This window comes from Leucopleurus acutus (assembly GCF_964270905.1).
Source record: "Leucopleurus acutus genome assembly, chromosome: 14".
NCBI lineage: Eukaryota > Metazoa > Chordata > Mammalia > Artiodactyla > Delphinidae > Leucopleurus > Leucopleurus acutus.
The window spans coordinates 36,778,902-36,805,379 of record NC_139156.1 but is presented as its reverse complement, the minus strand read 5'-3'; the positions used below and the strand labels follow the sequence as shown (position 1 = coordinate 36,805,379).

Here is a 26,478-nt window from a genome sequence, read left to right as displayed (position 1 = left end):
GTCCGCCTGCCGATGCAGGGGACGCGGGTTCGTGCCCCAGTCCGGGAAGATCCCACGTGCCACGGAGCGGCTGGGCCCGTGAGCCGTGGCCGCTGAGCCTGCACGCCCGGAGCCTGTGCTCCGCAACGGGAGAGGCCACAGCAGTGAGAGGCCTGCGTACCACAAAGAAAAAGGGCTGGAACAAGAGCAGGAGCCTGGATTGCAGGCAATCCAAGAGCTCTAGGCAAACCCAGCGCCAGTGGGGGCCTGCAGCACAGAAGGCTGGAGGACTACTGTGCTGTGACATGCACCACATTCCCAAGGGTACCTGAAAGGCTAGGGCTGGCGGTCCCCTGTGCTCTGCTGAGGCATGGGGCTGCCAGCGTGGGCCGCTCAGCATCAGCCTGCAGCTCGGCTCAGTCGTCCTCCACACAGGGGAGCACTGACTCTTGAGGTGACAGAAACTGGACCTTACTGGAAAATGTCCATTAGGTAAGAGGGTAAAAATGCTCAGAAAGATAAGGCTCTTCTGACGGCAGGGCATACAGAGAGAACAAGCGGCTCTAGATGGAGAAGTGTCTGGGGAGAAAAGTAGGGGACTGAGGGGACACTTGGGGGTGAACATCTGAGGACTTCTGAAGGTTTCGGGACATCCCTTCAGAGGTAAAGGTGTGCTCCTCAGCATGTCATGAGCTACCTGCCTTCCAGATGCCCCTCTTCTAGGCCAAACTCTGGTACTGAATCCCTGACGCTTAACACTAGGCCTTACAGTCACTACGGGGCTAAAAGCCTCAGGCCGGGTCCTGCCTGGTTCCATAGGGATAAGCCCAAGGAGAGGTAACCGATAGCACTCGCAACTGACAGCGTTCCTGGGACAACTGAGGAAGGATACCAAAGCACCAGTGATGTCCCGGATCAGAGGTTCCCAAATCCAGTTGGGCAGAAGAATCTAATGGGCAGAATTTTTTAAAAAATATAAATTCTCACCACTCAGCACCAGAAAGAAATGAAGTACTGATGCACATGACAACTTGGGTGAATCTCAAAATAATGATGCTGAGAGAAGCCAGACAAAAACAAATATATACTGTATGATTATATTTAGACAAAACTCTGGAAAATTCAAAGTAACCTATAGTGACAGAAAGCAGATGGGTCGCTGCAGATGGCAGAGGGTGGAGGGGGTACTCAAGGGGGCTTCTGGGGGTGACAGATACGTTCACTGGTTTGATTGTGGTGATGGCTTTGCAGGTGTATATCTATGGCAAAACATACTACATTGTACACTTCAAATATTGTATGTCACTTATACCTCGGCAAAGATGTTTAAGAAAAGTAAAGATATACACACTGCATTCTGAATGAATTAGAATCTCTAGGGATGGGACACAGGAGTCTTTGTGTTTAAAAGCCTGGATTGTAGCTAATCCAACAGCTCTACCACAAACCCAATATCCCTTACTGTTTAAAAATAATATTATATTAGAAAGTGTACTTTTAAAGGCAACTCACATGATTCTGATACAGGCAGTGACTGCCAGTTGTTTGAAGATTGCTATCCAAGGCACTCACTGCATCTTGGTCTGACGCTTAAATGGTGAGTTATTTCATATTTAAAAAGAATTTGGGGGGAAAAGTTATACAAAAACATGTCCTGAGGTAGAAAAAGTCCCTGACATATTGTCAGGTGAAAAAAACCAGCTATAAAAGAGTAAGAAGAAAAGTAAACAACCTATTTCTACAATTATGATTTCTATCTATATCTTTAACCACTTCTTTCTGAAATGATACGCAGCAAGAGATATGGAGTAGAATGCAGAGACATTTTATATCCCTGGTACACATTCTCTATCTCTGTGTGGGATTACAGAACAATTTTATTTTTCACCTTATGAGAATTTTTATTATTATACTCGTATGTAATTTATACATTTTCTAGAATGAACATGCATACTTTCGTGATGTGTGATCATACAATCAAAACTCTATTTTAAAATTTAGTGTCTCTTACTTATATCCTTGACTGATTTAGCTCTGTTTCTCCACTGATGTTTCAGGCATACAGTGTTCATAGGTTAATGCTGAAATAGCAGCTTCTATCTCCAAAGCTGCTCTAAAATCTTGCTTTCTGGAGCAATACAGAAATAAAATAAATCTGGGACTCAATGAAAAACTGACAGAGGGGAGGGGGAAGAAAAGAACAAACAAGTCAACCCCAGTAGCTGTTTGGTGAACTCATACCGTAGTACAGTCTGCCCCAGGGAGGATAACACAAGCCAGATAAACATAGTGACAGGAGCCCAGGACTCAGGAAGGAAAGCAGCTCAGATGTGTAAGCAGACTACCTTTCTATTTGCTTCATGGAATGCACAGAACTTTCTAAGGCCGATGTTCCACAAACCCCCCACTGTACTCCTGGAATGCGTACCTGGCTCCAGTGTAACATATTTTGCACAGAAGTTCCGGCAGGACAGTGTGTGGCATACACAGCCACTCTAGACTGCAAAATAAACACATGGAAATAAAGAATGAAAACAGCCTGAAGGAGGCATTGATAAAAAACATAGTTTGCACCTTGAAGCATTAAAAACTACAGAGCCACAATCTCAAATACGTGAGATTAAGAGCAGGAAAAAAAATTCTTTGACTACAAATACGTCCTGTAAAAATATGAATAACCACACATACACACACAGAATACACATGAAGGATATACAGCAACATGGTAACCGTGGGGCTGTATTGGTTGAGATTACTGCTCATTTCTATTTTCTTCTTCATATTTTTCTGAATTTCCAAAATTTTATGTAACAATCATACCTTGCTTTTATTCATCAGAAACAAGAAAAATTAACATCCCTTAAAAATTCCCTAGAGCCTTCATTCCAGAATTTTAAGACCTGTTTTCAAAATACAACATGACAAACTACGAATGTATTTAGAAACACCAGCACATTGCTGGCCAAGGGTTTACATTTTATAAAATAAATAAATAAATGTATATATACATGGGTGGGTATGTGCCTGTGTGTGTGTGTAAATGGCCATTCCAAATTTAAACACATTTATAGTAATTATTTTGAAGAAAAAGATCACTATAATAAATATAAATATTGCAATTTAAATGATGACCGATCTCCCTCATTCCATAGTTTCCACATAGGTACAATGTAGGAAGCTGACAATGGCTGGCCTGAGGCTAGCCGCAAATGGTGTTCCAGGTACCTGCCAAGGTGGATTCTTATACCGTTAAATGAAAGAGCCTTTAGAGCTCTAATGAGGTCATTCCTGCCTCTCCCACACCCTCCAACACAAAGAAGCACATTCACAGATAAAATAAAATCACTGACAGTTTAAAGCAAGTGTTATTGTAAACATACATACCATATTTAAATTTCTCTCATTAAATCCACACATAACAAAAAAGACATTTCCGCAAAGCTCCTTCAGAATGACATGAGTACAAACATGTGTACTCAGCCACTTCACAAACATACTCTGGGGAAGAAATTCTTTAACCCCAAATAAGTCCTGCAAAATAAAAAGAATATCTCAGCATTTCCTTCTGGTGTATGGCCTCCACGTCCCACCTCACAAGCAGACACATGCCAACCGTGTCCACGGATGGCCTCAGAAGAGAAATGGCAACCAGTGGGCATTCAAACTAGGACACCTGTGTGATACGTTTACTAAGGCAATAGCAGATGTTACAGACGTGTATTTAAAGTCTCAAACGAAAAAAAGAAGGCAAAAAATCACATAGGTCCACAGAAGACTTTTACAGTGGGAGGGGGCCTGAATGATCCCTGATCCCAGGGCCATCCCCAGAGTTTCATCTGACTTTGACGGATTGCTAGTGACTTCTGAGAAAGAGTTGAAACTGTGGTTGGTCAGCAATGTGTCTGCTTAGGACACATACATCTGATCCGACGCTATTGGCCAGTGGGCCAAATCCTGCCCACTGCCTTTGGGGTTTTTTTAATACTTAATACAAAATTTACCATTTTAACCATTTTTAAGGGTTCAGATCAGCAGCATTAGTACATTCACATTGTTGTGCAACCATCACTACTATCCATCCATCTCCAGAACTCTTTCAACATCTCAGACTGAAACTCTGTACCCGTTTAAACAATAACTCCCCATGCCTCCTCTGCCAGCACTGCCTGTTTTTATAAAGTTTATTGGAACACGGCCATGCTTTTCTCTAGACACATTGTCTCTGGCTGTTTTCATAAGACAAAGGCAGAGGACTTCCCTGGTGGTGCAGTGGTTAAGAATCCACCTGCCAATGCAGGGGACATGGGTTCGAGCCCTAGTCCGGGAAGATCCCACATGCCACGGAGCAACTAAGCCTGTGCACCACAACTACTGAAGCCCACGTGCTCTAGGGCCCGCGAGCCACAACTACTGAGCACATGTGCCACAACTACTGAAGCCACGCGCCTATAGCCCGTGCTCCGCAACAAGAGAAGCCACCGTGATGAAAAGCCCGGGCACCGCAACGAAGAGTAGTCCCCGCTCACCGCAACTAGAGAAAGCCCACGCACAGCAACGGAGACCCAACGCAGCCAAAAAAAAAAGAAGACAAAGGCAGAGTTCAGTAGTTGAAACAGAAACCATATGACCCACAAAGCCAAAAATATTTATTATCTGGACCTTTAACAGAAAACATCTGCTGACTCCTGGTGTACATCAGACCTGACCAATGGCCCCTGGACCTGTGCTCAAGTATTTCTGGGGCAATCACTATGCCCTCAAGGCAGATCGTCGTGTACATGTGTAATAGGAACTAGGAAAAAGATCTTCTTTATAGTGAACCCAAATTTGTCTCCTTATAATTTACACTTTCGCTGATGCCTACCCTCTGGAGGGACAAGCAGAGTGAAAAATTCAAATGCCTACAAAGACAGTTTTATGGGTTGAATTGTGTCCCTCCCGAAAAAGATATGTGGAAGTCCTAATTCCCTGTATCTCAGCATGTGACATTATTTGGAAATAGGGTCTTTATCAAGGTACTCAAGTTACATAGTTGGATACTGTCTACAGTGAAACAAAACAATACATATCTCTCTGGACCTATATAGGTATACAAATTCACACACAAGGTCTATAGGAAAAGACCCCAGGCTGAGCACGGTGCTTAATTCTGAGGAAGGCGCTAGGAGAAGCCTTGGTAGTTGAAGGGTACTTTATTTGTAATCTCTGAATTGTTTATAATGAAAATCGAAGGTTCTGTTATCCAAGGTATTTAAAATAAATGTGGTTAGAGGGGCCCACATCTTACTTGCCTGTCTGATCACTGGTACAGAGAATCCCATCTCAGGTGAGAGTCAGATTCTGAGGTCAGAGTATAGTCTATATGTCCTGTGAACATATTTCTTAAATGGCCAAGAGATATGTATAAGTTAAGTATATATTTCTGTATAGGATTTCATATGTGTGTGTACACACCTATCATACATAAAACATAGATAGTGCGTGCGTAACGGACCATCTGGCCTCAGCTGGCTCTCAACTCCTCATAAAAACTGCTTCTTGGGCTTCCCTGGGGGCGCAGTGGCTGAGAGTCTGCCTGCTGATGCAGGGGACACAGGTTCGTGCCCCGGTCCAGGAAGATCCCACATGCCGCGGAGTGGCTGGGCCCATGAGCCATGGCCGCTGAGCCTGCGCGTCCGGAGCCTGTGCTCCGCAATGGGAGAGGCCGCAATAGTGAGAGGCCCGCGTACCGCAAAAAAACAAAGAAAACAAAAAAAACCTGCTTCCTCCTTGAGCAAATCCTGGAGGGTTCACACATTGAGCTCCGATGAAGTTACTGGCCTCTGCTTAGGGGCCATATAATAAAATATAATAGATCACCCTCAGTGTGGTCAGGGTCGGGCATGTGGAATAGCACATCGCCTGTCTCCCATCTGCTGCCTACTCCTAGGCACAGACCCACCCTATGGAATAAAGGGCAACTTCAGGGAGGTTTAAGGTTTAAGCTATGCTCTCTTTGTAAGGTGGGTGGGGATCTGCACTGACGTGTTAGCCATGAGAACAGGGAGCTCCATTGTGGAGTTAAGGACACCTTCCCTGGCTCCCCTGGATCTGGAAGTAGGGGTGAAAGGGGAAAGAAAAACCACAGAGAGAGGAAAACCCACTGTTCCATTGATAGCAAAACACAGGGGAGGAAGACACACCTTCTTCCTCTAAAGGCCAATTCTTCAGAACCAGAAAGGAAATCTGTGAGGGAAGGGAGTGGAGGTGGGGGGAATCCAAGTACCTTAATGAGAAGATCTGAAAATCGTCCTAATTTAACTAGAGGGCTAGTAGCGAACTGGGCTGAGGTCACGGGAGCCAGGGCAAAAAACATTTTAATCTTTTTGGCCAGCTCCGGGATCCGTGAAAATGCTATGAAACCTGTGGGAACAAAAGGAAAATAAGAGAATTCCATCTTCTGGGACTCTTCTCTGAAAAGGCAAGGGCAGGCATGCGTGTCGCCTTCTAGTGGCAATCTGAGACCTGTGCAAGCAATGCCAGGAGGCAAAACTCCTGAAACAAGGGCCTCTGAACTCCTACGTGCAAAAACACTGAATTTGGTTAAACCAGTATATCAAGTTTTGCTAAGTGCTTGTTTTGATTTTCAGCCTACATATGCACTGGAAGAAATCCGGGTTGCTAGAACTAGAAGATGTTTTCCGTTCCTTTAATGATGTAAGCCAGGGAATCGAAGACTATTCCTAACAGCTCCACCCCACTGTGTCCATCGCCTACTGCCCCCGCCCCCATCACCAAGAATGATGTACAAAGGTGCTCAACGCAGTCGCCAAGGACTCAAAAGGAACTTACACATTTAGAATCCTCTAGCTTTAAAATATCTTTTAGCTTCCTCTCAGGTCACTTCTTGCCTTAAACTTGGCCCCAGAATGTCAATTTTGAAAGCAGTGGGGCAAAGGACACCAATGGACAAGTCATGGAAAAACGAATATAGATGCAAGAAATGCTTAAGTCCATTAATAAGGAGGGCAATTACGTCCATGTTACTTGTTGCTTGAAGCCTCTCAAGGTGACCAAGAGGAGTGGTAGTGAGGACAAGGCAGCTTAACCACGCATAAGGAGACACTTCAAAGCATTCCTACCTTTCACATCATAGCTGTCTTCTAGGAATGTATTCTAAGCAGACTGTGTGATAGGAACACAAAGATATGAGTCATAGGAAACACTAACAGGGGAATTAAATAAATTACGGGACAGGTCTCTAGTCCCTAATCAGAGGAACTCTTGTTTGCTCGAATTATGAGCATTTTTGGGGGGGGGGGGGTAAGCCAACGCGTGGCTTGAAGGATCTCAGTTGCCTGACCAGGGATTGAACCCAGGACGAGGCAGTGAAAGCTCAAAGTCCTAACCACTAGGCCACCAGAGAACTCATGGCAATTTTTATTTTTTTAAAACTTTGCTAAATTTTCTGTTTCTGTTTACAATGAACACATAATACTTTTATCATCAGCATAAATTAAAAATATATATGACTTTAAAAAATTATTTGTAAATAAAGTGTACTATGGCATCCTTGGAGCTAGCTTTATTCCACTTCACTTTAAAAAATCAGTGTATTTCCTTGTTTTCTTTATAAAAGTCTCTGCACTTATACAACTTTCTGTTTTCCACTCTCTCACATCCCCATATCACTTAACTAGGAAAACATGTAATAGGCTGTGGTTTACATTGATTCCTTCAATCAAGGGAACCATACACCATGTTCATCTATTTATGTTTGTCTGAATTTCCAGAGGAGACTCAATATTACCAAAATTCTTTGCCCTATTCATTATTTCTGCCTGGCATTAAAAAACAAACACAAAATTCTATCTGAACATTATTTTTTTTATAGTTCACTTTTAAGAAGGAACAAACTGTAACAAAACATTATATCAACCTCCCATCTTTATTTTATACATACCTATCGTGGTGCCTTGAGAATGGCCCACATAATACACTTGTTCTTGGCCAGTTTTATTCAGAATGAAGTTAACTGAAGCTGGTAGGTCATAATTTGCCATCTCATCGTAACTGTAATCCAAACAAGGAAATTTTTCATTGAGACATTGCATGCAACTACGACACCATACAAGTGTGCTGCTTGATCAGTTATCACAAACTGAACACAGCTGGGTAAACCAGCCCTGAGCACAGGGAACTGAACGTTACCAGCGCTGCAGAAGCCTCCCTGGGCTCCTTGCTAACCATGCCTCCCCAAAATAACCACTATCCTCCTTTCTTAAACCCTAAGTTAGTTTGATCCATTTGGGAACTTTTCTATGAATGGGATCAAACAGCGTGTATCATTCTGCATCCGACTTCATCTTTGCCGTCACATACAGCTGTCGGCTGGTCATTGTGTAAATACATGACACTTTATTTGTTCACTCACTGCTGATGGGCATTTGGTAGTTTCCAATTTCTCGCTATTACAAACAGTGTAACAACGAGTATATTCTTGGAGATGCCTTTGGTAAAAGCTCTCATTCCTGTGTTTCACGGCCTCGGGTAGGTTCTGGTTTTACAAATGGGGAAGCAAGCCTGAAGGAGTCATGGTGCTGACTTTCTCTAATGCCTGGTACAGAGACACAGCCCTGAACCTGTACGCATGTGTACTGACTGTAACCACCACTTGCGCTGTGCCAGGCTCTGTGCCAGCCTCTTTCCTTGTATCCTCTCCTTTAAGCCCCCAGTGACCTTATGAGAAAGGTATTTATTATCCCCACTTTACAAAAAGGCAACAGACACAGGGCTTATGCCACATGCCTAATATCATGCAGTGATCAACTGGTAGAGCCAGAAGTAAGAGAGAGAAGAGGAGAACTTCTAGAAATAAGAGGAGTGAATACTTGCAGGACGTGTTTATGGAGGAAGGGAGAAGGGTATGGTACACAATTTACACAGCGACACCCGCACCACCAGGAATGTCAAAATAACTAAAAATCCCTTATTGAATGTAACCCATAAATGTAATCATTTATTTATAATTTACCTTACTGCTATTTATTAAATTCCTAACAAGGCATAAAACTTTTCATAAACCATTAGTTTCCCATCATATGACCTTGAGTTTCCTGTCTATTTGCCTCCCCAGTGTCTATGTTGAGGGTACCAAGGAAAAAGACCCCCCCGTCATAATCAATTCAAAGATACCTGAAGGCCCAGAACTCATCTTGGTCTATGGAGAGGGTCTTGTGTTTCCGAGACCAGGTGTTTCCCCTGCTGTTCCCCATCCACACATCAAAACCCGCGTCTGCCAGAATGAAGCCCAGGCTGCTGTTGGGCAGGTTTGTGACCCAGTTACTGGAATCTGCCAGCAAGCCATGCTGCAGGAACACAACTGGTTTGGGACCTGGAAAGCAATCATGTTTAGGAGTTAGCAGCACTAAGCTTCAAAACAAACATGATATCTTGCTAATCAGAAAAGTCACAAAAGATCACAAAGCAAATAAGGAAACAGAAACAAGACTGAGGTAGCATTATCATTCCGTGGTAACTGTACTATATGTACTTGTGTGAAGGGCGCTTGGGAGCTGTATGTCTTCCTTGGGCACATTAAGACACTTCTCACACACCCAAGGTGCTCTGGGGCTGGGCCATGAGGAAGAAGACTGGACCTTAAAAGACCAGGAAGTCAGGCTAAGCAAGAAAAGACCTTGGCAACATATGGGGAGCAGTGGGGCAGGACTGCCTTGTTCCAAGAGGTGCTGCTGCTGGTCACCAGTCAGAGAGAAGGAGCGTGGGCACTGCGGTGGCCCCTGCTGGGGAAAGGAGAGTTAGAGCGAGGCAGAAGGAGAGCACGATGGGGGCCAGATTCCTTTTGCTGGTTCCAACCTGTGCCTCTTCAGACACTTAGTGAAACCTGAGGCTGTGCAGCCAACTTCACAGGACAGAGTCCTGAGAAAGGAGGACGGGTTTCGGTGGGGGTGGGAGAACCGAGGAGGGGAGAGCAAGATAGAGAGTGGGGCAGCCAGGCCAGGACTGAGCTGGAAGTGGGGTCAGGTGCCAGTTTTCAGGGACCAGGAGTCAGCTGCCTACCTTTTCTTTCTTTTTCTTTTTTCTTTAACATCTTTATTGGATTATAATTGCTTTACAATGTCGTGTTACTTTCTGCTGTATCACAAAGTTAGTTTCAGCTATATGTATACATATATCCCCACATCCCCTCCCTCTTGCATCTCCCTCCCACCCTCCCTATCCCACCCCTCTAGGTGGTCACAAAGCACGGAGCTGATCTCCCTGTGCTAGGTGGCTGCTTCCCACTAGCTATCTGTTTTACATTTGGTAGTGTATATATGTCCGTGCCACTCTCTCACTTCGTCCCAGCTTACCCTTCCCCCTCCCCATGTCCTCAAGTCCATTCTCTACATCTGCATCTTTATTCCTGTCCTACCCCTAGGTTCTTCAGAACCATTTTTTTTTTAGATGCCATACATACGTGTCAGCACACGGTATTTGTTTTTCTCTGCCTACCTTTTCTTGATGGGGAAAATTTCAAATTCCCCTGAAATCTCTCTGCACTTCCCTCCCTAACCCCACAGAAGGCTTCAAGGGAGAAATTTAGGAGTTGGCAAGTTGAAGATATACCAGGAAACTCTTTAAGCATCACCAACAAATAACTTCTGGATTCCCACAGGCAATTAGGAGCCACTGACACTTTTCCAGGAGGTGAGCGTGAAGCCCAGGAAAGTGCAGGCGGCCAACTCAGGCATGTGCCCACCATGCATGTGTGCCCACCATGCATGTGTGCCCACCATGCACATGTGCCAATTATGGTGGCTGAGGGGCTTCCAACAATACCTGCAAATACCCCCACTGCAGCCCGTACCTACCATTCACCCCTGCACGAGGCTTAAAACATTCCCAGACCCCTCGCCCTACACTCCATTGAAGGGTTTCCCAAAGTTCCTATATTCTCCCTGGACATTGAACTTCCATGGACTTGGCTTTGCCTAAAACAACCACTACTGCAATCCAGGTTATAAAGAGTCTCTGTTTAATAGAAAAAGAAACAAAGAAAATATGTTTAATTACTTTGGAATTTAAATAAACTGTTTACATTAAAGGGTAATCTGTGGACATCCATTAACTCTATGCCACAATCAGCTGGGTACCTACAAAATGAAAGTAACTGCACAAGGACAAAGAAAACACACCTACACACACACACACACGCACGCGCGCGCGCACAACCAGACCATGCAGACCCCAGGGTGACAGCAAAGCCATCCAGTGTGTGTCGGGGGAGGGGATGGTGGAGAAAACTCAGGGATTTGTTAAGACACCTGTCACGGGGGAAGGGAGCGGATCGAAGTCGCTTGTTTTTCTAATTCTCTTCTTGTTTGTTGGGATTCCCCCATCCCTCACTTCCAGCTGAATATGAAAAGCTCAAGGAACAGACAGAAGAGGTGGCACCCAGGAAGAAAACAGTGAATCTGTTCTTGGAAAGCCAGGTGTTTCCAAATCTGGAGGATCCGGGCCAAGAACTCAAAGCATATGGCAGACCGCACGGCTTTCTCGTGGGAAATGCCAGCAGGGGAGGAAAGGGGCTGGCATGGAAAGACACATGCTGAGAAATGGCATCTCGGCAACCTCAGCCTCTCAGCTGCGTCCTACTCATTCATCGGAAGAGCTTTTACTGAGAATTCTACTGTATAATAAGCAGTGCACTAGAAGTCAAAAGAAATCGAGTGATTCAGAACACACGTTACATCTTGTATAAACCTGTCCTGGTACCTACTATGTGTTAGTCACTGTGTTAGATTCAGGGACACGAAAGTGGGTAAGCCATGCTCCCTCCCCCACGGAGCTCCATTCTAGTGAAGGAGACAGACACACGATTACCTTCTAGCCCAGTGTGGAAAAGGTCAGACCACCACGCAGGAAAGCCCAGAGGAAAGAGAAAAGTACTCAGCCAGGGGAGTAATATTCGAGCCGGTTCTTAAGTAAGAGACAGAGTGCCCCACAAAGGGTTCGGGTGAAGAAACGGCAGCCTGGATTGGCAGAGAACTGGCACCACATCCCAGGCCTCAGCCCGATGGGACCCCAGAGTGTACTGTAAAATGTAAACGCTCCCTCCAGGAGTCTGATGCACAGGCAGCTTGGGGAACCGCTGGGAGGGCATGGTGCCTTGTCTGACCTGCGCATAGAGGGGATATGAAGGACTTCCTTCAGGGCTGCACATCCTTGCAGGTGTGGCCAGCTCCCTTTCCTCCCAGAACAAAAGGGGCCTCTAAGGAGGAAGCTGCAGAGGATACAACCCACTGGGCTTCCCATGCCCGTGATTCCATTAGACACGATGGGCCACCAACAAAGAGAAAATATTAACAAATCCCGTCCTGGGATGGAAAATGGGTGCTAAACTGCTCGTCCCTTCCCTCTGGCATTTAGCGAATGCAAAAGGGCAGCAGAATAGACAAGGGCACTGTGACGGGCCTACTCACATGTCTGCCAGCTTCTCCCACCTGCTCCTAAGAGGGGGCGAGTGGGGAGAAAGGAAGGCATTATGTCATCTTTCCCATCCCGGCCACCAATCAAGGATTTAAGGATTTGCAGGAAAAAGAGGTTTCTCTCTAGGAGGGTTAAACCTACTGCCATTCACACCTTCCAGTGAATTACTTTAATCAGATTTCTTTTCATCCTGCTGAGAGAAGCCGATTGAATTAACAGCTAGCTATATTATGATGCACCCCTGTGCTCTAAGGCACTGTGCTGAAAATCCTATGAAGTTAGTACTATCTCCATTTAACAGAACAAGAAATTGTGGCCAACAGAAGTCAAGTAATTTGCACAAGATTGGATAAGAGCTAAAAAGTGGGGGAGCTGGGATTCGAATCTACGTAAGTCTAATGCCAGGGTCCATGCTCTTAGCGGTTTTGCTACGGGAAAGGCTAACAACAGAGTCATTCTACAACGTACAGAGGCCCTCAGGGAATGACAAGCCAAAGACAGAAAGCTATTTTGGAGGGAGTTGGACCAAGTGCTTGGAAGAAAGGAATCTCCAGTAGATGGATGGAGGAGACAGAGAACAGGAGGCCAGGCCACGATATGCAACCTTGCCCGCTCAGGCAATTCTTCCAAGGACCAGCCTAGCCCACACACTCCAGCACCTGCAGCCTGGTCTGTCTTTGAGCAACAAACCAACAGGTCAGGACAAGGGCTGCCTTTCCTGCTGTGCCCTGCAATTAGCTTGTCCAAACTGGCTGTACGAGGGCTGGGGGCTGAGGGAAAGGCCTAAAACTACCTTGGCCCAGAGAGGGCAAGTGACTTCTTCACAGTCACCTACGTAGTTAGCACAGAGCCAGCAAAGAAATGCAGCCCGGTGACAGGCCGCCACGGCGCTGCCTGCCTGATGGGGCCAAACGTGGGTGGAAGCCAGGAGGGGATTACTCAGCCTCCAAAAATGAATCTGCTGAGCCCACAGCCTCACAAGAGGAAGATGACTGGGTGCACGGGCAAGTTCCTCCTGCCTCCCAAGCACTGGCCTTCTCTACCAGGGCAGTGTCTGGACAGGCCTCCACTTTGCTCAAAAATGGTGTGAGAAATCAGCTGAGGTCCAACAAAGAACCAAAAGAAGGAGGAAGAGAGGAGGAGACCACAAAGATCCGCGCGTTGGCATGAAATAGACTTTGGTTCTTACTGGGTATGTAACCCTTTAGAATTTACTCAATATCTCTGGAGTATCGATGTCCTTTTCTAAAGTGGGGATGGTACAATGGCTGATAAATAATAGTGACTCACAATAATAATAAATGTACAAACGTAATAAATCATTACTAGAACGCAAGCTCTGTGAAGAAAGACAACATGAAGTGGCATTCTTTAGCCGAGAAAAGGCTAATGGCAAAAGGAACTTGGCAGACGTGATTAAGGATCTTGAGATGGGGTAGCATCCGAGATTATCCGGTGGGCCCAGTGTAATCACAAGGCCCCTTCTAAGAGGGTCAGAATCAGAGAGAGACTGGAAAATGCTACCCTACTGGCTTTGGAGATGGAGGATGGGGCCAGAAGCCGAGGAATGTGGGCAGCGTCCAGATGCTGGAAAAGGCAAGTGAATGGATCTTCCCCAAGTGCCTCCAAAAGGCAGCCCTAAGAACACCTTGATCTTAGGACTTCTGGCCTCCAGAAGAGTAAGGTAATAAATTTATGCTGTTTACAGCCACTAAGTTCGTGGTAGTTTGTTACAGCAGCAGTAGGAAACTAACACATTTGGGGACGAGTTTTCACCCCCATTTTTCAGATAAGGACTCTGAGGCAGTGTGGCTAAGTAACCTGTGCAGAGTTGCACAGCCACCAATCCCAAACCAGGACTCAGAGGCGGGCAGGATGTCTCCTGGGCCTGAAGAAGAGAGAGACCTGGCTGCTTGCTAGTTTGGCAGGAGCCTGCATGACCTAAAATCTTCTAGAAAAGCTTAGAAGACGGGCTGTAAGTGGCATAAGGGCCCCCCATCTCCTTCTGCAAAGGCAGGTTCTAGACAAAATGGCAACAAGGACCTGGCTTATGGTGCACACGCATCCCTGGCACCCCATACTGAGTAATGCAAAGTCGGGATCACCCCTCACTTTAGACCTCCCTGCAGCCAGCCATGAGACTGGACAAAGCCAAAGTCCAAGGGCTGGTTCAACCACGCCAAAGATAGGCTGTCGATCACCCAAAGAGCCAGGGCCCAGGGGGCTTCCTGAATCTGCCCCGACTACTTAAGACAAACTCTAGCCAGCATTGTGGCATCTGGTGGATTTGTTGTTATTATTACTATTCATCAGTAACAGCTACCTATCATGCACCACGTTTCACATGGATTACACTGTTGCAAAGAGAGCTGTTAAGATCCACCCCCATGTTACAGATGAGGTAACTGATGCCTGGAGAGAGAGGATAGGTAACCTGCTCTGAAACAATCACCTAAGCAGTGAGCCAGAACTGAAACCCAAGTCAGCCCCATTCTAAAGTCCTTGCTTGTAACCACGACTCTAAAGAAAACTTCATTCAAAGATAAAGAGGTAGGGGACAGGGGGAGCGCTTATAAATATGCCGTGTGTACGTGGCCACTTCAAATCAAGCCAAGCACTATTTCCTAGAAGTGGCTACATCTCAAAATTGTCTGGGGGCACTCCACGCACATTTCTGCCCTTGGTCCTGATTTAGGGAATCAGGAAGTCCAGAGACGGAGCCTGGAAATATTTATTTTCGGCAAGCTCCCTCAGCTCTTCTGATGTAGCCCATCCATAGCTGTGCTCAAAGTGGCTTCATTAAAAGGGGAGCATGTCCAGTCCTCTGCTGCACCAGGCTGGCCCAGAGAAGAGGCCAACCAGATGCGAAGGTCCCGGGTCCAGCATCCAAGAGGCCCCTGAAGGTAGCTCTAGGGCCTCCTAGAATAATCAAGAATAATCAAGAGCAGACTTTTATTTATCCACAACAGGGGACGACTGGGTGAATTTTTGTAGTCTAATTCTAATGTGAAGACTTGGCCTCAAAGACAGCCCAAAACACTGTCAACAAATAACATTAGTGGGAAGGCTCGGCCACAACACCTTATATTCACTGGAGGGAGAAATAAGGAGAGGCTTATCTCCAAAGCACTCATCACCAGGAACTTAAGCAATGGAAGCTGGTACACAGGTTATCTAAATCAAGCACTTTGCACGCTGTCCCTTGATCAGAGACATTGCTGCAGTGCTAAGAGCCCAAGGGGCAGACATGCCATCACAAGCCATGGGAATCCTGCCTTTACTACCAACCACCAGCTACTTTATAATAAGCAAGCTAATTAACCTCTGTAACCTTGGTTTCCTCCTCTGTAACAGGGGGTAATAAGAGCCCTTACATCCAAGAGCTGTGTGACAAGTCATGTGACAGTTCACACAGAGTGCAGCACATGGCCCAACCACAGGAAGTGTTCAGAAAGGCATGCAGACCTTGCCACTGCCCAGATCACTGCACTCACACTTCACAGTCACCCTGCTGGAAAGGGGGTGACCCTCGGCAGAAGGAAACACAATAGTGCCGGGATCACAGAGCAGGGAAGAAAAACACCCCATCCTCGGGATGCCATTCGCCCCACCAGCCGCAGTGGTGGTCACTTTGATCGCTAAGCAACAAGAAGGCAGCTATCGGTCCGTCTCATTCACTGCAGCCTCCGTGGCACCCAATGCTGAGTCTGCCACGTGGTGCTCGCTCCAGGCAAATTTGATGAATGAAAGCAATAATGAAGGAATAAAGCAAGGAAAGAAATAAAAAAACACCCAACAGCGCATATTCACACACACAGAGAGATACCCACCCCACATATACCATGTGCGCTTTCCAGGACTGCCTTAATTAGAGTTTACTGTGTACCCAGGATGGCACTACGCCATTTATGTTATCCTTCCTACGTTACAGACAGGGACCCTGAGGCATAGAAAAAAGAAATGATTTGCCCAAGGATGTAAATACAATTAGTATATGGTGGAACCGGGAACCATGTGATTACGTGACACCAAAGTGCTTGTTATCTCCATGCCAAACTGCCTTTCTGCTTCCCCTGCCCTCCTCTGCTACCACAGCCTGCCTTCAAACAGAGGTACGGTGCCTCTGAGCTCAGGGGGATCCTTAATTCAACGTGCTCTTGGGCAAGGAACACTAGAAAGTGCGGATGCTTTGGTCAACCCGGTCCCCAGGAGGACCAGGACTGTAGAAGCAGGTAGACTGAAGCCTTGGGTGGGAGAGATCATCAAGTAATCAGAAAAGGTCTGGGCTCTCCGAGAGCTCATGGTCTAGTGGGGAGGACCGAGGTTATAAGCATCACCCCTGACAGAATACGCTATTATTTATTGTCTTACCTGTCTTAACTGCTATGAAGGAAACACAAAGAGCTATGAGAATACGTGGCCAGGGGTCAGCCTGAGCAGGTGTGAGAGCTGGGGAACTCCTCCCTGAAGCGACATCGAGGTTAGGCAGCAGGCAGGGAGGGAGTACTGGAGGAGGGAGGGGTGCCGGGCACAGCGCTCTCTTCCCTTCCACTCTGACTCTTAGCCCCAGCTCCCACCGGCCATTACGAGACAAGCTGTGCTGTGCAGCTGACGCTGCCTCGTGATGCTCCGTTACGCAGAGGGTCTGAATACAGCCCCCTGCCCCGTGTACCATCAAGGTCCAAGTGAGCCTGGGAGTGAGCTCAGGGAGCTAGAGTCAACAAGCCCGGGCACTGATTAATGGCCCTACGTCTGTCCAGTGCCACTGGGAGGCGAGGAATTACATCCCAGCTGATCAAGGCCTCTGTTTAGCTTGTTAGAGCACTGTGTTTAGGAAATGGTTTCCTTAGGAACCACGTACAAGGGAAGAACAGAAAACCCAGAAATTGGTCAGAAACCTAAAACGTATAGTCAAAACCAAGGTTGTTTTTTTTAAACCATAGCCTGATGGTCTTTCCCCCCGAAACCTAACTCACAAGCCACGTTGTGAATTTTCAATTATGACTCAAAAAGTTCAATGGGCAACCCCACGGCAAAGTTCAAAAACCCTGTTTGTGCACGAAGGCAATTACTCACACTCCAGAATGAACTCACTCACCAGGCTATCAGACACATACTGCTTTTCAGACATAAATGTTCCACGGTTGGTGTTTTTTTTGATGATTGCTTTATTTTACAGTTTATTTCCTAGTTAGGCAGAAGTAAGTCAGCCTCGCTGTTACTGTTGCTATTTTATGTATTTTAGGCAAGGCCTTTCTCTATTTCTTTGTTTTAACCAACAAATAAATATGCTGACTATCATAGGATCAAGTTGCTCAATACTTACTACATAAGGCCGCACACTACAGTTCAAAGGACACTGAACCCGGAGTCAAACTGGCTGGGCCACTAACTTTTGACCTAAAGCAAATCCCCTTCCCTCTTTGAACCTAACAGTCATGCCCAGTAAAATGAGAGTGTTGATCTAGAACCTGGGTTCCCAAACCCAAGGATTTTCCCTTGGAATCCACTAGAGAGTTATGTTAAAAATGCAAGTTCGGGCTTCTCTGGTGGCGTAGTGGTTGAGAGTCCGCCTGCCGATGCAGGGGACACGGGTTCGTGCCCTGGTCTGGGAAGATCCCACATGCCGCGGAGCGGCTGGGCCCGTGAGCCATGGCCGCTGAGCCTGAGTGTCCGGAGCCTGTGCTCCACAACAGGAGGGGCCACAACAGTGAGAGGCCCGTGTACCGCAAAAAAAAAAAATGCAAGTTCTCCAAACTGCCGGCCCAGGCAGGACTCTGAGATCCTTCTAGTGCCAGCATCCCGTGACCTTCTGAAATAAGGCTGAGCAGATTAAAATATAACCACTTCCCTATAAAGGACGGATTTCTGAATTTCAATTCCCTTATTGGAGTTAGTGCAAAGTAGGGGTAGCTCAACACTTGATAGAGAAGTTTGCTTAACATTGAGAAACAGCCCAAATACACTCCACAGGTCACTAACAGTTTTCTAAATACACATTTCAAGCTTCCTAGTTAGTAGAGGTCTGACCAGACAGACAAAGGATTGCCTAAATCAGGGGATTCTTTAAAACAGTGTGGAATTGGTACAAAAACAGGCATATGGATCAATGGAACAGAATAGAGAGCCCAGAAATAAACCCACACACCTATGGTCAATTAATCTTTGACAAAGGAAGCAAGATTATAAAATGGGAAAAAGACCGTCTCTTCAGCAAGTGGTATTGGGAAAGCTGGACAGATGCATGTAAATCGATGAACTTAGAACACATCCTCACACCATACACAAAAATAAACTCAAAATGGCTTAAACACGTAAACACAAGACATGACACCATAAAACTCCTAGAAGAGAGCATAGGCAAAACATTCTCTGACATAAATTGTACCACTGTTTTCTTTCGTCAGTCTCCCAAGGCAACAGAATTAAAAACAAAAATAAACAAATGGGACCTAATCAAACTTACAAGCTTTTGCACAGCAAAGGAAACCATAAAAAAATGAAAAGACAACCTACGGAATGGGAGAGAATATTTGCAAATGATGCAACAGACAAAGGCTTAATCTCCAAAATATACAAACAGCTCATACAGCTCAACAACAAAAAAACAAACAACCCAATTGAAAAATGGGCAGAAGACCTTAATAAGACATTTCTCCAAAGAAGACATACAGATGGCCAGTAGGCACATGAAAAGATGCTCAACATCGCTAATTATTAGAGAAATGCAAATCAAAACCACAATGAGGTACCACCTCACACCGGTCAGAATGCCCATCATTAAAAAGTCTACAAATAACAAGTGCTGGAGAGGGTGTGGAGAAAAGGGAACCCTCCTACACTCTTGGTGGGAATGTAAATTGGTAGAGCCACTATGGAAAACAGTATGGAGGTTCCTCAGAAAACTAAAAATAGAATTACCATATGACCCAGCAATCCCACTCCTGGGAATATACCCGGACAAAACTATAATTCAAAAAGATACATGCACCCCTATGTTCACAGCGGCACTGTTCACAATAGCCAAAACGTGGAAACAACCTAAATGTCCATCGACAGATGAATGGATAAAGAAGATGTGGTACATATATACAATGGAATAAAAAAGAATGAAATAATGCCATTTGCAGCAACATGGATGCGACTAGAGATTATCATACTAAGTGAAGTAAGTCAGAAAGAGAAAGACAAATACCATATGATATCACTTACATGTGGAATCTAAAATATGGCACAAATGAACCTGTCTACAAAACAGAAACAGACTCATAGACATAGAGAACAGACTTGTGGTTGCCAAGGGGGAGAAGGGGAGGGAAAGGGATGGACTGGGACTTCGGGGTTGGCAGATGCAAACTATTACATTTAGAATGGATAAACAACAAGGACCTACTGTAGAGCACAGGGAACTATATTCAGTATCTTGTGATAAACCATAATGGAAAAGAATATGAAAAAAGAATGTCTATATGTGTATAACTGAGTCACTGCACTGTACAGCAGAGACTGGCACAACACTGTAAATCAACTCTACTTCAATAAAGAAAAATTTTTTAAATAAAAATAAATCAGGGGATCCTTTACTGAGTCCACACAACCTCTGCATCTTAATATAAAATCTGTGTGTGCACAAATGTCTATTTTATTTTACTAGAGAGAGGATCCATTGCCTTCATGCACTTCAGAATCCCAATTCTGAAGACTGCCCGATATATCTCTTAATTAGGCCACCCATGCAGGCAACCTGGTGCTGCTGGTTGCTGTGAGGAACACAGAGGTGACAAAGACACAGCCTCTGCCTTCAAAGAGTTGTTGCAGGGAGGGATGGCGGGGAGAGAGAAGTACACACGTGAGTTAACCCCGAAGCAGAGGAAGAAAAACACCTCAGGAGGGGTGTTAGCAAGGCATCTGGGAGTTTGGAGGAAGTGTGTCTCCTTCATGCTCAAGCAGCATGGAGAGTTGGCAGTTAAGCTGGGTGGGGCTGGAAGGACAGAAAAAAAAAATGTTTTTAGGAATGCATAGAAATAAAGATGGTGGGCAGAGTGAACACCAATCCAGAGGGTTGTGTCACCAGCTGAGGCCCAGGGAGAATTTAGCAAAAGGGAAATAACTCATTTGGATTTCAGCATGTGAGAGAGCAGTTCTTTGATACTTATCACAGATACAACTTCAGTTATACCATTTGCAATTTGGCTATGGTGCCAATTTAAACCTGTGCAGTTGATAAATGTTTCTTAGATGATGGGTAAACACAGCTGGCAACCAGTGGTTCTCAAGCACTCCTCATAAACCTTGTGAAAGAGGTATTCTATCCCATTCTACAGAGGAAGTCACCGTAGACATCATAGCCCATAACTGTAATCACTAGTTTGAGGAATCATGAAGTTCTTGCACATATCCATGGTGAACTTCAAAGGGCCACTGCTGTATAAAATGAGGGTGAACAGTAAAGACAACAGCTAGGACAAAATATTAAGGAATGGTGTTATCTTCATTTAAGAGGCTCATGAAGATTGCTGAGTGGCCATATCATATAATTATACCTGGGCTCTACAAAGCTTAATCCTGCAAAACTACGTAAGATGGATGAGAACAGGGAGGTTGGCAGAAAGGAGAGCAGTTGGCATGGGTAGAGGAGCCATGTGGCCAAGTCCTGTGATCATAAAAAAGTTCCAGTGATCCCCAAGTGAGGCTCTACATACAATCAGAGGGGGTCACTGAGACAGGACTGAAAGATGCTCACCACACAGCTTTTTTTTTTTTTTTCCTGCGGTACACGGGCACGAACCAGGGCACGAACCCGTGTCCCCTGCATCGGCAGGCGGACTCTCAACCACTGCGCCACCAGGGAAGCCCAAGCATCCTTTTTGATTTGCTCTCAGGTGGTAGGAAGAAGAATCAGGAGAATTCCGCCTGCCCCTAAATACTTCTGTGCTTTCTCCTCTGTAGGCCTTGGATTCTTCATCTGTAAAAACAGTCGATTGGCTGGGATGATCTCAAAGTTCCCCATTAGTCTTTATCACTCTCTGGTTCTACGGGTTATATTCTATATTCATTCATTTATTGGCAGGGGTGTGTGGATTGGGGCAGTGGATACCCTTGGTTTTCAGAATGGGGAACAGACTGAATGCACTCTAAACCAAGTCTGGTGATAGCATTAAGTCCCCACCCTTTTCCTCTGTTCTGCGAGGCCTCCCTGTAGAGGATCAGTGGTATGTATATAACACCTGCTGTGAGCTAAGCTCAGAGGCGAGTTTTGGAGGAAATCTGTGACAAGTGACTTACTTATCTAAAGGAATTTGTGATTCTCCTGAAAACTGCATAGGTGTTTCTCTGATGGTTTGCATTTCCATGGTCCAAGGCAGAGCACGGCGCTGAGGCTCTGCACTGTCCTTCACTCCCATTCAGGAGCAGTGTTGTCAGCGGTACTAATTTGGCTTATTTAAGTCAGATAGACAAAAAGAATACACACAATCCTTCACACCCAACATGGAACCCAGCTCATCCATGCCCCTTCCCCTCCTGACTCCCCCTCTATTAATCACACCCTTGTCCTCCTGGACCTAGACCAGAAACTGCATAGTCACTCTTGACTCCCATCCTGGAGGAGCTGTCAGGTCCTCTCTAGGCTCCCCTGTTATAAGGCTTCAGTTCAGCCCTTTCTTCTCTTCGCCAGGCCACCATCGTACCTTATGCTCTTGTGACCATTTACTTGGCCATCTGAAATTAAGCTTAGAACCTGAGAGAGAGAAAGAATTTCAAAACAGGAATAGGGAAATTCAGTCTGCTTATCTTTTAAGAAATTAATGCTTTTAAGAAAATAATGCCGTACATCTGTACTATTTATAAGTCATTACAAGATACGTTAAAACATTATTCATTTATCAAGGATGAAGTGAAGCTATTCCTCTTACCCTTCTTAATGTAGTTTTTCTCAGTTTTTGTGTTCTTCTGTGATGCTGTAACCTTACCCCTGGGTTCAGGGGTGCTAACAAAGGCATTCTTGTCTGTGGATAGTTGCTAAGTTGGAGTTTCTGTGCGGGGGCTAGAGCTGGGGATCTCCTATTCTGCCATCTTGCCGATGTCACCTCCGTTATTTATTTATAGGTACCACATTCCTTGTGGAACCTTAGTTTAAAGCTGTGTGGTGAGGGCTTCCCTGGTGGCGCAGTGGTTGAGAGTCCGCCTGCCGATGCAGGGGACACAGGTTCGTGCCCTGGTCCGGGGAGATCCCACATGCCGCGCAGCGGCTGGGCCCGTGAGCCATGGCTGCTGAGCCTGCGCGTCCGGAGCCTGTGCTCTGCAACGGGACAGGCCACAAAAGTGAGAGGCCCGCGTACCGCAAAAAAAAAAAAAAGGATGCTCACTTCCCAGGCACCTTCACCTGCAGTGGCTGAGATACATACCATAGGGCATCTGGCACTATATGCTTTAATTGTTGTAGGAAAGAGAAGCCTAGAGGTGGATATAGAAAAAGAAGAGGAGGCACATTCTCTAAGCATGTTTTTACTGTGGTTCCCTGCATTTTTTAACAATGGCTCACACTACTAATTATTAGTCAACTAACCACTTTTAAGAGAAATAATATCAATACCTATTTTTCTTTATATGGGATCCGAAATCTGTATACAGGGTTTACTTCTTTTAAAAAAAGGGAAGGAAATCAAGATCATATGTTCACTCTGAAATAAAATATGTTTTGTGTGTCTTGAGCAGAAGAAAAAATAGAAGCCCTTGCTGTAACCCATTGCTCATTTTGTAACATGCTTTTAAGAGGATCTGTAAATCATAAAACTCTCAAGAGTTAGAAATTAAATTTCAAAAACAGCATTGGCTGTCTTGACCAGGTAACATTACTGAAAGGCTCATTATAGCTAGAATTTATGGCAGAACAGCATGGATAAATCAGATTATATTAAGAGAAAAACAGATAATGATACAAAGCTCACATTAACACAGAGGGCTTTTAAGTTTGCTTTGAATAAAAATTTTCTACTCACATAAAATTTTAATTGAAGAAGAGACAGTTATCCAATTACCTTAATCTCACCTTAATTTCCTAAGTTTCTAAAATCAGAAAATGTTAAAAGAAAAAAAATAAGCTACATCTGGAGAGATGATTGACTAAGGATCAGATCCTTATTCTGATATCTAACAATTTCAAGTAATCTATCTAGAAATTCCTCAATCCGCATTGGAAACCACAGTTTTGCTTGAGTTATAAGAAAAAGAAAAAATATGTATATATTTTAAGCCAAAACTATAAGAACTTTCATATATTGCTTATGAGTAATTACCAGAACAAGACCACATGAAAAGCAATTTAACAATATCTATCAAAATCACAAATCCATATATCCTCTGACCCCAAAATTCTATTTCTGAAAATGTATCTTATAAATAAACTTGCACACATACAAGGTTACGTACAGCAGCAATATTTGTTAATTGAAGACTAGAAATAGTCTAAATGCCCGTCAATAGGACACTTGTTAAATAAATCATGGTACAGTTATACAGTGGAATACTATGTATCAGCAGAGATAAATGATGAAGTGCTCTCTGTATTGTATGGAAAAATCTCCAAAATATTAAGTAAAAAATTCAAGGAACAAAAGAATGTGCATTATAAGCCACATTTTATATTAAAAGGGAAGCAAGGAAAAATAATAATTTATGTTTGCTTCTAAAGAGATTTTTTTAGAGATAAAGAAATTTAAAATAAAGAGATTTTGGAAAGAAACATAAAAAACTGGGGAGGTGGAGAATGAGATGGGAGGGAGGTATTTCACTGTGTATCTTTTTATTCTCTTTGATTTTTGAACTATGGGAATACATTACCTATTCAAAAAATTAAGTAATTTTCAAACAGCAAGAGCTATCTACTTAATGCTCAAACCATTTTATTAAATGAAATGCTTCCTTATAACAAAGAAAGCAGAGATTTTAGCATATCCTCAAACAAACCTGACCTTCGAAACTTTAAGCGAAATATGAAATTAGATGACCCTTGTCCTTATTTCTTTAAAAGAAGAAGTGTTTTTTTTAAAGGAATTTTGCCTTTTTTAAAAAAAAAATTATTTATTTATTTATGGCTGTGTTGGCTCTTCGTTTCTGTGCGAGGGCTTTCTCTAGTTGCAGCAAGTGGGGGCCACTCCTCAACGCGGTGCGCGGGCCTCTCACTATCGCGGCCTCTCTTGTTGCAGAGCACAGGCTCCAGATGCGCAGGCTCAGTAACTGTGGCTCACGGGGCTAGTTGCTCTGCGGCATGTGGGATCTTCCCAGACCAGGGCTCGAACCCGTGTCCCCTGCATTGGCAGGCAGATTCTCAACCATTGCGCCACCAGGGAAGCCCGAAGAAGTGTTTTTTATACACCTTGCATAAATGTAACATGTTGAGTACTTTGGTCTAAAAAATAATCCCATTTCAATGTTTTCAAGTTAAATCTGAACTTGGTTACTGACATTAAAAAAAGAACCAAATTCCAGCAATGCTGTTAAATTTTCAGAGCTTTCCTTTCTCACCACAGAAAACACCCGTACCTCTGTCAGAATGGTTCTTCCTCCCGTGGGGGATTCGGTTAAGGCAAAGAATATATCCATCTTCTGTCACAACTAGGTGTTCCTCACTAGGGAATCCCCAGTGAGAGATAATTTCACTCTGTGGAGCAAAGGAGAAGACAAAGTGTCAATGACATTCTCCAGGTTTTCCTTAAGAAATGAATTGTTACTGAAATTGCAGTCTGCTCAATCTAGCAGCCAACATCCCATCGCAAAAGTAAATCCTCCCCTTGCTTTACCTCTGTGTTCTACTCATAGATGTTCAGCTAAACCATTTTAACATGTTCTACACCAAGTGTGTCTTATTTTACCATAGCTTTGGGCTTCTTTGTTTCCATCCTGGCTCCCAGGTACAAATAAACACTTCTTTCTTTCTTTTCTAAATATGCCAGGTAATACTGTAATCTACCATTTTCCTTGTTTTAAGAGACCCCATCCTGGGAAATGAAGCATAAAAAGTTTTAATCTGTTTTTAACCAATGGACCAATAAAACTACACTAGAATGTCAAGGTAGAGTTGAACAAGAAAAGAAAAAATGATTGTGATAGCATACGCTATTTGTTTTTCTCTTTCTGACTTACTTCACTCTGGATGACAGACTCTACGTCCATCCACCTCACTACAAATAACTCAACTGCGTTTCTTTTTATGGCTGAGTAATGTTCCATTGTATATATGCGCCACATCTTCTTTATCCATTCATCTGTCGATGGACGCTTAGGTTGCTTCCATGTCCTGGCTATTGTAAATAGGGGTGGGATAGGGAGGGTGGGAGGGAGACACAAGAGGGAGGAGATATGGGGATATACGTATATGTATAGCTGATTCACTTTGTTATAAAGCAGAAACGAACACACCATTGTAAAGCAATTATATTCCAATAAAGATGTTAAATAAATAAATTAAATGATTGTGGTAATCATTTTACAATATATACAAAGTGCAAATCATTATGTTGTACACCTTAAACTAATACGATGTTATATGTCAATTATATCTCAATAAAACTGGAGGGAAAAGAGGAAAAGTAAGGAATTATGACCAAATGCACTACTCCATAAGGAAAGATCCATGGGGCAATTAATTGTTTTTTGTTTTCTTTTTTTTTAAACTGAGGTTATAGCTGATGTACAATATTACATATTTCAGGTGTACAACACAGTGATTCACAATTTTTAAAGGTTAAATTCCATTTATAGTTATTATAAAATATTGGCTACATTCCCTGTGTTGTACAACATACCCTCGTTTATCTATTTTATACATAACAGTTTGTACCAATTAATCCATGGGGCAATTGTTAATTGGGAGCTCAGTGGCATATGGATAACTCAATTATCCAGAAGACTTAGTGTAAATAAGTACTCATTATTCTCTCTACCACAAACACTTGAAAGGATTTAAGTTTATCATTCTTACAGGAAAAAAATGTTAAAATAAAAATGCTTTTAATTTTAAAAAAACTT

General features: G+C 44.1%; 1 protein-coding gene across 2 annotated transcripts in view; it reads right to left on the bottom strand.

Annotated features, from left to right (window-relative positions):
- The window catches only part of LIPA (lipase A, lysosomal acid type), a 101,741-nt gene that overhangs the window by 5,805 nt on the left and 69,458 nt on the right, over nucleotides 1–26,478 (bottom strand). For both annotated transcript variants that reach the window (XM_082854142.1, XM_082854141.1), the window contains exons 3-8: nucleotides 24,994–25,111; nucleotides 9,154–9,352; nucleotides 7,922–8,031; nucleotides 6,245–6,381; nucleotides 3,364–3,510; nucleotides 2,408–2,479 (exon numbers count right to left, since the gene is read on the bottom strand). In XM_082854142.1, coding sequence (XP_082710268.1) covers nucleotides 2,408–2,479; nucleotides 3,364–3,510; nucleotides 6,245–6,381; nucleotides 7,922–8,031; nucleotides 9,154–9,352; nucleotides 24,994–25,111 — 783 coding nt within the window. The remainder of the gene's footprint in view (nucleotides 1–2,407; nucleotides 2,480–3,363; nucleotides 3,511–6,244; nucleotides 6,382–7,921; nucleotides 8,032–9,153; nucleotides 9,353–24,993; nucleotides 25,112–26,478) is intronic.